General features: G+C 43.8%; 1 protein-coding gene across 1 annotated transcript in view; it reads left to right on the top strand.

Annotated features, from left to right (window-relative positions):
- Positions 1-13,078, top strand: part of dhx34 (DEAH (Asp-Glu-Ala-His) box polypeptide 34) — a 107,261-nt gene that overhangs the window by 83,448 nt on the left and 10,735 nt on the right. The window contains exons 10-12 of the mRNA XM_039768037.1: positions 2,977-3,240; positions 3,341-3,514; positions 10,056-10,161. Of these exons, the coding sequence (XP_039623971.1) occupies positions 2,977-3,240; positions 3,341-3,514; positions 10,056-10,161 (544 nt within the window). The remainder of the gene's footprint in view (positions 1-2,976; positions 3,241-3,340; positions 3,515-10,055; positions 10,162-13,078) is intronic.

Here is a 13,078-nt window from a genome sequence, read left to right as displayed (position 1 = left end):
GTTCTACACGTCTTTTAATGTCACCGTTTTGGACTGGGCACACACCAGTGCACAGATCAAGGTCTATAAAGAAATGGAGGCGCGAGTTTGGTGAGGAGGAACTTGACTGGCCTGCAAAAACAGCTGCCCTCAACCTGACAGAACACCTTTGGGATGAATTTGAGCGGAGACTGTGAGCGAGCCAGGCCTTCTCGTCCAACAGCAGTGCCTGACCTCACAAATACCCTCCTGGTCACCAGTTCCCATCAACACACTCCTAGACCTCGTGGAAAACCTTCTCAGAAGAGCTGAAGCTGTTAGAACTGCAAAGGGTGGGCCGACTCCATATTAAAGCCTATGTGTTCAGAATGGGATGTCATTAACGTTCGTGTGTGTGAAGACAGGCGTCCCAATACTTTTAGCATTAGAGTGTATGTTATTCAGTTGTATGCTCAAAAATTAAATTTTTTTTTTTTTTTTGGCTAAAATATTGTTAAATAGTTACTCGGCCCACACTTTAGCAGGATCCAGGCCTTTAATGACCTCTTGGGCACGGCCATCAATAGTGTGTCTGTCTGTGGAGAGAGTGTCGACCTCGTCATTGAGAGGTTTAGTTACCTCGGCAGTGACATTCACGTCTCTGGTGACTCTTCCTATGAAGTCAGTAGTTGGATTGGTTGAGCATCGGGGGGTCATGAAGACTCTGGCGAGTGGTGTGTGGCGCTCCTGATATCTGCAAAAGGATGAAGGTCCAAGTCTTTAGAGTCCTGTCTTGCTATATGGTTGTGAGACATGAAGGCGATGTCCAGTGACCTGAGATGAAGACTGGACTCCTTCACTACTTTGTCTCTCCGGAAAATCCTTGGGTACCGTTTGGTTTGACTTTAGGCGCTTTTCCACTGCATAGTACGGCACGACACGGTTCAGTTCAGCTCACTTTTGGGGGGTTTCCACTGGGAACAGTACCTGGTACCTGGTCCTTTTTTTAGTACCATCTCAGCTGAGGTTCCAAGCGAGCCGAACCGTTACCAAAACGTAACGTGTAAACTCTGCTGGTCACTGATTGGCCGGAGAAAATCGTCATTACTGCGTCACTGAACTTGCGACACGAGACACAACAGACCCGCTAGATTTTTAGCACAGCCAGCGAAGTTGGACGCACCATTTTGTTTTAACCAAAATGGCTGTTTCGTGGTCTATTGAGGAAGTACAGGCGTTCCTCTCGTTGGTAGCCGAGAAGCGGATCCAGTGAGAGCTGGATGGGCGACGTGGAATTAAAAAGTTTTTCAGGAGGTTGCTAAGCTCTTGGGCCACATGGCTACCATCGGACTTACAAACAGTGTAGGGACAAGTTAAAAAAAATGAAGAGCGAGCAGTAGAGACGGCGCAACTATAATGACACGAGAATAATCCCGCCCACTTTAAAGCGGTAATAAATTGCAGTCGAAACGCAAACTGAGCCGAAGCAAGGTGAGCTGTACTGAACCGTGCTGTGCCGTACTATGCAGTGGAAAAGCGCCATTTGTGTTGCTCATGGAGTCCCAAATGAGGCACATGACCTGCTTTGTGGAGGAATATCAGTTACGGCACTACGGCCATGTGGCGCATTTCCCCGAGGGTGATCCTTCTCGTAGGATCCTCATTGTTGGAGACCCGAGTAGCTGGACCAGGCTAAGGGGATGCCCACGTAACACCGGGCTGCAACAGATAGAGGGTCATTTCCAGAGGGTGGGACTGGACCGTGTGTCTGCCTGGCGGGGTCGCCAACCGGGATCCCAAGTTGCCTCATTGTGTAGTGGGTGCGCCAACGCATTGTACCAGTGCATGCTCCCCAACTTGACTTGACTTAAACAGGAAACTAAAAATCTTTCAGGAGTGACTTGAATCACACGTTTGTCATTTGGTTTGTTAGAATTCATCAGTCAGTCATCTTTGACTCCAGAATTTGAGAGAGAGAGAGAGAGAGAAATTTATGCCAGTTTGTGGTTTTGTGTCACACCTTCTTGGACCAATGGGGTGTCGTGGTGCAAGGTGACCATTAAATGGCCAAAGTGGTGTGAGGCCTTTCAGAGGTAAGTTAGGAAGCAGACAGTCTGTCCAGAATGGACACTGTAGCAGTAGGGGACGCAATTGCTCCCTTGAACCCTCAGGTACCACGCCAAACTCCAGGTAAAAGTCCAATAATTCTTCTTTATTGTAATAATTATGTGCATTAAGCACCCTCCACTCCACACTACTTACTTATTATTAAACAATTCTCAATAATCAATAAACCAATCCTCCAACTCCCAGACACTTAGCCACCCTTCCTCCCAGCTCAGCTCATCGTCTGGGAGTTCCCAAAATTCTTTTATAGTCCATGACCCGGAAGCATTTCTTCTCCGGGTCAACTCCACATCTTCCTTCCTCCGGTGCCCTGGAAGTGCCTCGTAACCCCAAAGTACTTCCAGGGTGGCGTAATCATAAAAGCCCCTGGGTTCTTGGTGAGCTCCCCCTGGCGGCACCCACGGTACCCAACAGGGCTGAAGAGACGGACTCCGTTTCCCATGCTGCCCTGCGGGAATCCGAGGAGCCATTTCTATCCAGGGGAGCTGCCATCTAGCGTTCCGGGAGTTTTATTGTCCTTTAGATGCTATTTTTCCCAGTTGAGGGACTTCCTGTCTGGACTGAAGTGTCAGCTGTCCCTCACAATACACACAGAGGCTACGCGATTTGTTAAAGCAAGTTTAAATTAAAAATTACTACAAAAATGTAATACTGGAATTAAAACAAAAATATGCATATAAACGACACATAATATCACAGAGGTTAAAGCCCATGCCAACAGCCTTGGAGAATGTGTGAGGACCCCCGAGTACCAACAGAACGTCCTGAGACATGGTGCAACACCCACCCGTGTGGAAACTGGGCTGACATTTGAACCAGGGTCTATGGACCGTTCACACAGCCCCCTTCGTAAGACATTACTGATTACGTCTTATTATTCCACATTTTCAGGAGTTGTTGCGGAGTCATGGCCTGATTGAAACTGACGAGAGGTCAGCCACAACTTCGCGTGATGCCCACCAGCGTCGTGAGAAGCGCAGCGAGCGCAAGAGACTCCATCAATTAAAGTATGAACACGATACGCATGAGCGCAGCAAGCGTAAAGTGCTGAAACTGGAGTCTGAGGAGATGATCTCCTCTAGCGATGAGGAGGGGGACCGACACCGTGACAGGCGCTCAGGGGTCCAGCAAGGCAGCAAAAGTGTTGACATCCAGGTAATCTGACATTCAAAATGGCTTGGATTCTCTTGTCTTTCTCCATCGTTGTTTTCAGCGGTGCAGGCACAAAACCATCCATGTCTGCTTTGTTTTGTAGGATGTGAAGTTTAAGCTGCGTCACAGTGTGGAGGAATTACGAGAAGCAGTGAGCGCAAGTGACGACTTGTCCCGCCGGCAGCAGGCCCTTCTGAAGCTGGTTTTATGTCGAGGGCTGTACCCACAGCTGGCACTACCCGACGAACACAATGCCAACCGCAAGGATTCAGATCAGGTCATGGTCTTATTGAATTTCATGTGCTTTCTTTGACAAAAAGAAACTGTGCCGCCTTGGGGTTGTGAAGTACACTGGGCAAGACATTTGGGCAAGGAGGTTTAGCTTCCTGAAAAATTGTTAGTGATTAAAATACAAAGAATCAAACTCTGAACACAATTACAGTTCAGATTGACTTATCATTTAGGAATTTAGAGAAACATGATATTAACTTGTATTGAATTTAGTGCGTTTTAATCACTTAGTGATGCAGACACAGTGCAATGGTTCAGCTGAGCTAAAAACATATTGCTGCTAATTTTCATTTGTACTCCGAATCTGATGCTTCTTGTTTCAGTGTACAGTAGTCGGCCTCTTGCTCTAATACTACATTTCTTTAGTTGCAATGTCCTGGTGAAACCTTTCACCATATTCACGACTGACTGCAGCAGGATTAGCAGAGAAGAAGTCCAAGAGTAAATGCAGAAAATGAATAGATAGATAGATAGATAGATGTGAAAGGCACTATATATTAGATAGATAGATGTGAAAGGCACTATATATTAGATAATAGATAGAGTGAAAGGTACTATATAATAGATAGATAGATGTGAAAGGCACTATATATTAGATAGATAGATAGAGTGAGTGAAAGGTACTATATAATAGATAAATAGATTGATTGAGTGAAGGGTACTATATAATAGATAGATAGATATGAAAGGCACTGTATAATAGATAGATAAACTCATAAATACACTTGGCAGTCCCGATGAGGCACTATACAGACATATTCCTGTTGGTATAAAAGGAGCCCCCATCATGTTTCTTGACCCACTTCTGCTGACTGATTCCTTGTCTGAAAGTCCCCATCAGTGTCTGACTGATTCCTTGTCAGAGAGAGAATGGGCAGCATTGTTCATAATGGCACTCAGTTTTGTGTTCACCTTGTGCTCCTCTACTACCTCCAGCAGGTCCTGTGGGCATCCCATAACTGAGCCTGCCTGTTTAATTACTAAGTTAATTTGATGGGCCTCTCTTGAAGTGATGTTACCAGCCCAGCACACCACCACTTAGGAAATTTCACTGACAATGCAGAGTTGCAGAAGATGTGAAGGATGTCACTACTCACATTAAAGGAACTCAGTCTTCTCAGAAAGAAGAGTCTGCTCTGCTCATTCTTCTCTAGTTTCTCTTTATTCCAAGACCAGTCCAACCCATCATTGATATGGGACCCCAATTAAATGTAGTAGTGGACCACCTCTTCATATTCACCGGACATAGAGGCTCTTTGGTTGCTCTGGTTGCACTTTAAGGGTTTGTATACTTGAAGCCTGTTGGCATCTAGCTGGACACAGTTTGGTGCTCTGTAGTCATCAAGAAAATTCCATGCCTTCCATGTGATTTCCGGCGACTCTACTAGCAGATCTTCAAACTGCTTCTCATTGATGACTTGTCTAATTTGTGGACTAACAAAAATGCCTTCCTTGATCTTGGCATCAGTTAGTTATTTGTGGGAACATCTGCTTCAAACATTGATATCCTTCACTTTCCTTTTTGTTGGGCTAACAGGTGGTTTATGTGTCACAAGTGCTAACAGAGTGGCCAGTTCTTAATGGAATGACACTCTTTAACACGGCTGTCCCATTTGCAGTAGTTTGTATATCCAAGCTGCAATTCCACTACTTTAGGATCACCCCAGGTGTTCCAGTTGTAGCTGTTGTGCTGTATATTGTGACCACCAGTGGGAGCCCCCAAACCCCAGACACAACTACATCAAGGAACTGCTGTAGACAAACAACTTCCCCAAGTCCATCCATTAATCTTGGGGTAATAATCCAGTCGCATCCTAACTGGGTTATGCCTCCACTCATGTTGTCTTTCCATTAGGGTGTCCCACCCAGTTGGGATGCCAGTCCATGCACCATAGCACCTACGGTATGTACACTTCAAACCTGAGATGAAGTCAAAGAAATAGGCACTTGCAATAAAATGCTTACGTGACAGCAGTATTTAAAGGTGATTTTTGTGATCAGCAGGTCAAAATCCACAAGATAAAGATGGTACCGAGACCCCTTCATTTTCTGCATACTTTATTGTGTTGTAGATATGGATAAATTTACCATTTTTTGCCCATCAGTCTACATTCAATAACCCAAAATGACAAATGTTTTCAGAAAGGTTTGCAAGTTTATTAAAAATCACTCATGGAAGTATTCAGATCCTGAATGTCATACTTTATAGAGACACCTTTGGCAGCATTTCTAGATTTGAGTTTTCTTTAGTAAGTTTGTACTATAATAGATAGTCAGAAAGATATGAAAGGCAGATATAATAAATAGATAGATATGAAAGGCACGATATAATAAATATATAGATAGATAGATAGATATGAAAGGCACGATATAATAAATAGATGTGAAAAGCACTGTATCATAGATAGATAGAGCTCGATTGGCATTTGCCATAGAATAGCAGACCTGGCAGGTCCACCACTGGCAGGCGCCCTGTGCTTTTCACAGATGAGAGCAGGTTCACCCTGAGCACATGTGACAGATGTGAAAGACGTGAAACGTTATGCTGCCTGTGACATCGTTCAGCGTGACCGGTTTGGTGGTGGGTCAGTGATGGTATATCTGGGGTGGCATATCCATGGAGGGACACACAAACCTCTACAGCCTAGACAACGGCACCTTGACTGCCATTAGGTATCGGGATGAAATCCTTGGACCCATTGGCAGACCCTATGCTGGTTCCTCCTGGCGCACGACAATGCCCAGCCTCATGTGGCAAGAGGATATAGGAACTGACACCATTGCTTGGCCCCCAACGCTCACTCGACTGACCTCAATCCAATAGACCACCTCTAGGTGGGACATTATGTTTGGTCCATCAGACACCTCAGACTGTCCGGGAGCTCAGTGATGCCCTGGTCCAGATATGGGAGGAGGTCCCACAGGACACCATCTGTCGTCTCATTAGGACGTGGTCAGGCATTCTGAGGAGACATACAAACTACTGAGTAGGATTTGGAGTTGCTGCAATGAAATTTTGGCAAAATGGACTCGCCTGCCTCATCATTTTGTCCCTTTGATTTCTGGGGTGTCTTTGAGTTCAGCCCTCAGTCGGTTGATCATTTCAATTCCATCCTTTCGTTCCTAACACATTACCAGTCCATAGCAGTAGAGATAGCCTGGAGGATTTTTACTCCCATTGAGATCTGCTGTTTTTTCAAAGTGTCCCTTTCATTTTTTTCAGCAGTTTGTAATATTAACAAATATGAACATCTTCCAAATAAAACAGGAAGCAAAAAAGAATTGCATAGTTAAATGTTGTGTGTTGCCAAAACACCCAGAAACTTAGAGAAAGACCTGAAAAATGTACAATTTAGTGTAAAATAAATTAAAGACAGCTTCATACCAAAAAATAATACAGCAAATAGAAAAAAAAATGGGTGGTAAACGGAGATTGGAGGTATACTTAAGAAATCTTAAACTGCGCATATCAAAATGAAAAACGTGTCACTTTCATCTAAGGGTTGGACAAGTAAGTAATTTAAGAATGTGATTCCGATTAGAAAATTAGAAAAGTTTTCAAATCTTGTTCTGCTGAAGCAGGTTGACATGGCAGGGGCGTCCTCAGCCCCCATGAAGGCACTCGGAGACTTCAGCGCAGACAGCAGAATTAAGTTTTATTGTATGGCGACCATACAGACTCATCTCAGGTGGCACAATGAGCAGACAACTCAAAGCAACTCTTACATTTATTACAATGCTTATCGCACAAGTCATTGTTCATCCTCATCTGACTCCTAGCATTCCATTGCTCAAGTCTTCCTTCTACTTGATTTCCACCAATATCTCCTGGCTGGGTGGTTGGGTGTCAAACTCTTCCCTGTCCATCATATCTGTCTGACAGCCCCTACCTGCACCCTTTCGTTCTCAGCGCTCACCCATTATTTACAACCCAAGAGTTTACAATCCCCTCCTTATCACGGGGCTCATCTCTTCTCAAACCTCCTGCACGTCCAGACTTTAAGTTTGAGAGATAATGGATGTCTGTGGCTTATACAGGGTAATAAAAATATATAGGCCTGAGCTTTATAATGACCAACTCTTACATCTTAATTCTTACCGTATATATTCACGTATAAGTCAGGGTCTTGCAACCCAAAAAATCGATCATAAAATCAGACCCGACTTACACGCCTGTTCAAAAATACGATACTTCATTTTTTTTCCATCTTCTTGCCTCCTTCAATCTCACATCAGTTTCTCAGACACGTCCAATTTTATTGCAGCAGTGCAGTTACCAATTTCCTTCACCACTTCAATGACTTCGTATTTTCTTCTGATCGAACGCTCCATCATAAGTAAGGGATGCTGTTACGGTAAAGGTGTGTGAGGGTGTGAGATATGAAAAACACAAAATAGCACAAACATCGCTTCGGAATAGTGTGGGTATTACCACGTGGCCACGTAGGCACAATGCATAATAAATAAAATCGGTGCGCACCATGGTTACTCTCTCAGGTAGGCATTAGCATATCATAGTCTCTTGGATCAATAGCGTGAGTTTTCCACATTCGACTTATACGAAATACCAGAAATTATACAGTAAAATCAAGTCCCGACTTATCAACAGGAGAACATAAACACGAGTATATACGGTAAAACAAAATAGAGCGTCTACTTTTCTTATGTGCTTATAATACTTTTCTAACACATAGAGATTACCAATTTTAAGAATACAATACAATTTATTTTTGTAGAGCTCAAAATCACACAAGAAGTGCCGCAATGGGCTTTAACAGACCCTGCCTCTTGACGGCCCCCCAGATTTGACTCTCTAAGAAAACAAAGAAAAACTCCAAAAAAAACCTCTGGAAAGGCAGTTCAAAGAGAGACCCCTTTCCAGGTAGGTTGGGTGTGCAGTGGGTGTCAAAAAGAAGAAGGGGGTCAATACAATACAATACACAGAACAGAACACAAGTAATCCTCAATACAATATAAAAATAAAAGTTTACAAGTACAGAGCAGAATTCAACAGCAGATGATATCCCATAATATGATTTGGATTTGTTTAGAGTCCTGGAGACCTCAGCCATCAAGCTGCCTCCCCCTATTGGCCATTCCACAGCAGAGTTAGTGCTGGGCCAGCCAATCCGATTATAGGACCCCTCTACCCGATGATTCCTGCGATCCTCCATCAGAGTTGACTTTACTTTAGGCAGGCAGAACAACTTGGCAGGTGGGCCGTGGGCACCAAGTGCCACATTTGAGTACCAAGAAGAGAAACCGAATACTAGGGGGCTCAGCCCCCGGCTCGCTTCACTCAACAACTCCCGGGTTTGGTTAACTGGATATATAATTTAAAGAGATTATTATTTTCATGGAAATTGTTACAAATTCATTATTTTCACTTTTACTTTAAAACTTCAGTAAAAACAATATTTGAAATGAACTTTTCTTCAAGATCGCATTGAGTTTTGATTCAGTGTTTGGACTGACATCGTGACAATGTGACATATAACTGCCCATTAGTGAATATCGTTTCTTTCTCTCTAACTTTTTCAAATGTTTGTCCCTGTGATTTGTTAATTGTCAGAGCAAAAGCTATTCTAACGGGAAACTGTAAACGTTTTAATCCACCCATCCATTATCCAATCCTCTATATCCTAACTACAGGGTCACGGGGGATCTGCTGGAGCCAATCCCAGCCAACACAGGGCACAAGGCAGGAAACAAACCCCGGGCAGGGTGCCAGCCCACCGCAGGGTACGCACACACACCAAGGACAATTTAGGACCTGCATGTCTTTGGACTGTGGGAGGAAACCCACGCAGACACGGGGAGAACAATCAAATTCCACACAGGGAGGACCTGGGAAGCGAACCCGAGGCAGCAGCACTACCCACTGCGCCACCGTGCTGCCTAAACGTTTTAATATGAATGGCACATCAAGATCTCTTTTTGTTTCTAATGTTATTCGCAGAGTTTGTACTACATTACCTTTGTTGTCGCCTGTTAAAATGAAGTTCTACTTTGTCTTTTATTTCTGACCCCGATTGGACCTGCGAGGTTTTCAATTCCATTTGGTCCGGGCTGATTATTACTTTCCTTATTTTCAGATTTTGCACTTAGATTATTATTGTTCTTTTTTGCATTCTTTTCTCTCCAACCCATTTGGGCCTCTTTTCGACACACTGCTCATTTTTCTTCGCTTAGTCGTTGATGTGTCATCTACAACGTATAAAATTATTGTCCTGATAAAATGTATCAGAGCTGAGAGCACAGGAAGTGTGTCTGCCATTCACACGACTGAGAGGTTAGATGATCGGGGTCTTGTTTGAAACTAGTTGTACGTAGATGACGTGACTTGAAAGAGTCTCATGTTAAAAGTCTCCATCTCGCGGGACTTCATTCCAACAAGTCTCTTTGTCCGATGATTTTTTTTATTATAATAGAGAGTCGATTTTCTATGTTGTCCATTTAACTAACAGCGGAATTAAACATATTTTCAGCACTTCCTTCTATTTACTTCTCTTCTCCATCTATTTCAGATTTTTCACACACGGACTAAGCAGGGCGTGGTGCTCCATCCGACCAGCGTGTTCTCCAACAGCCCAGAGGTGCTGCATAATGAGGAGCTGGAAACCCAGGATCAAGGTGGGAACTAGCGAGAATTGTGGATTTAGACTTTTGATTTCTTTTTTTATTTGACTATACTTTTTACATGACCTTTGGTGGTCAGAGTGCAGGGTCAGCCATATTGTACAGCACCCCCAGAGCAGTTTTCAAGTTAAGGGCCTTCCTGAAAGGCTCAATGAAATGGGGACCCTTCTGTCAATAACGGGACTTGAACTAGCGACCTTCCATGTAGCGGCACAGGTCCTTAGCCACAGAGCTAGCACTCCACCCTAATGCTGTAGAATTCTATCTGGACTTCTGGCTGGGAAAAAGTTGGTCCATGTGACACCCAGGGTGCCCGCAGTCATGGGCCTCTTGTGTGTCCCAGGACATCGGTAGTCATAACAGAGGATAGACTAGAGTGACCGAGGACACAGCAACAAGTTAATGGTGCAAACTGCGTAGTGTGTTTTATTCAGACCAAAATAAAGTGTGGTGTGTAAATAATTAATAGTTTGTGAAATAATAGTGCCAATAGTGCAGATGAGGAAGTTAGAATCTAATAGGTAAACAGCATAAATAATTAAAATCAAAGTCTGAGTCGGCTCTGCCATCTCATTCCCTGTGTCCCCCTCATTCACTCTGGTGTCCCCTGCTCACCTTTCATTCTGCTCAGCGGGACTGAGATGCTAGCAAACGCGGTCCTCCATCTGGCTCCTGCTCTAACCACCTTCGTCGTTGTCCACTGGGACGCACACGTAGCCTGGCTTCCCAATCCTGCCACCTTTGTTGGTACCCACAGGACCCCTGGAGCCCAAGATCTCCCTTGCTCCAACTACTCATCAAGGTTGATCCTCTCCCGGAGTGCTGTTACCCCTTTGCCCCACTGCTGGGCACTCACTATCGCTCACCTTCTTCCACCCGCGCCAGCTTGAGTGCCCAATTTCACCGTCTCCTTTCCTTTCCTTCATTTTTTTTCCTCCCCATTCCTTTCCTACTCTAACGTTTTATAGATGTTGTGAATGCAAGTGCTCTAAACCAGGGGTCACCAACTCCAGTCCTGGAGGGACCACCATCCTTTTCTTAATGAGTGACCTGTTTTTGTTGCTAATTCACTTTTTTTGCACAAATTTTTATTGATTTGCTCCTGAAGACGCAGACCCTTCAATTGTTTCTTTTTCCTTAATTAGCAGCCAAACGATAATGAGATACAAAATGAGCCAAAAACAACTGGTGTCCATCACAAAATGTCTGAAAATAAAGAAAGACGACGGTCACAGGAATGCTGATCTGCTCAGGTCCACAAAACATTTTACCAGAAAAGAGAAAATCAGCAATTTCAGAAATGTCTGCTATGGCACAATGAGAGGAGCAACAAGCCAGAGAATGAAAGAACGGGTTTAATTAACAACAAGAATCGGCACCTAAATAAGCAATTGGTTGGAGTGAAATTGGTTGGAGTTTGATGCCCTGACTTAGTTGGTCTTCTGTCGGCCCCTCACTTCACATTTCATTTCTGTTTAGGTGCCATTTAAGGAAAGAAATGAAGCAACTCAGAGGAACGACAAAGAAATTCAGGGAAACAAATCTTTAAAAAGCAATTCAGTTAAAATGAATTCACAAGAAGTTCATGAACAGCACAAACAGGACACTCATTTTATAAAAGGGGTTAGAATGAACACTTACAGCCACGGTGGTCCTCCAGGACCCGAGTTGGTGACCCCTGCTGTAAACAGTCCACAAAGCACTGCTTATGTCAATTGTGCTTCTCCCCCATTAAACACTCCAAGGCTGCACAGCTTTACTCCCACACACACCTACTGTACACTTACAAAATCTGAGACACTCCATACTGAAATCCTGCACCCTGCCGGATACACCACAGACCCCTGACTCGATTCACCGCAGTCTACATCTTGCTGGCAGCTAAAGATCTTATTCTTGATGCTGTAATGGAACAGCACACAAAATGGAACAATGGTGTGAGGGAGGCCTCTAAAACACCCAGGAAAAAGCCAGCAAGGGCCTTCACAAGCCTCACTCTAGGCAGCCTGACCTCCTAACTCCACAGGCAGGCTTTGGCCCTATCCAGGCCCCAGAAATGGGAAATAGCTAAAAGTTTAAATTACTTTTAAATGTCAATTTTTAATGTCAATGTTCAATTATTTATAGAACAAATTTAAAACAACATCAGTAATGTTGTAGCCAAAGTGCAGAAGTGCGAAGCTACAGCATGAAGCTCAATGAAAGTGACTCCATCGCCAAAGTGAAGCCGCCGAGAAAAGAGAGAAACTAGCTTAGCTGCTGATAGACAAGCGAGGCGAGCACATCAGCAAAATGAAACTACTGAGGAGAGAGAAACTCACTTAGCCACTAATAAACAAGTGAAACGAGCACATCAGCAAAACAAAACTATCAAGGAGAGTGACACTCGCTTAGCTGCTAATACACAAGCGAGGCGAGAACATCGGCAAAACAAAACTGCTGAGGAGAGAGAAACTTACTTAGTTGCTGATTCACAAGCAAGGCGAGCACATCGGCAAAACGACTCCTCCTAGGAAAGAGATGCCCAGAGTAGTTCCTTTCAATTCCCTGACATCTCTACATTTCAGTTTTTTTTAACAATTTCAATAGTTTCTAGGACCCCAGGCTTTCTACAGCACAGGCTTACACAGCTAGTATACAATAAACATAAATAAAATAAACAGAATAAAATTAAATAAAACAGAATACAAAACCAGCAGTAGATTGAAAACAAACAAATGACAATGAGGAAGGACCCATCAGTATTACTGAAGGTCACATATAGCTAGAGAATAGAAATGCATCCTCCGTCTTGTTCTTAACAGTTCAATGGAGGTGACTCCTTAATGGAATGAGGTAAAGAATTCCAGAGTTGATGTGCAGCACATGCAAAGGCCGTGTCCCCCTAAGTTTTGCATTTGGTACAAGGGAC

The sequence above is a fragment of the Polypterus senegalus genome, chromosome 11 (genome assembly GCF_016835505.1).
Source record: "Polypterus senegalus isolate Bchr_013 chromosome 11, ASM1683550v1, whole genome shotgun sequence".
Classification (NCBI taxonomy): Eukaryota; Metazoa; Chordata; class Cladistia; order Polypteriformes; family Polypteridae; genus Polypterus; species Polypterus senegalus.
Note: the sequence above shows the minus strand (reverse complement) of the source record. Positions and strands in the feature narration are given on the sequence as shown.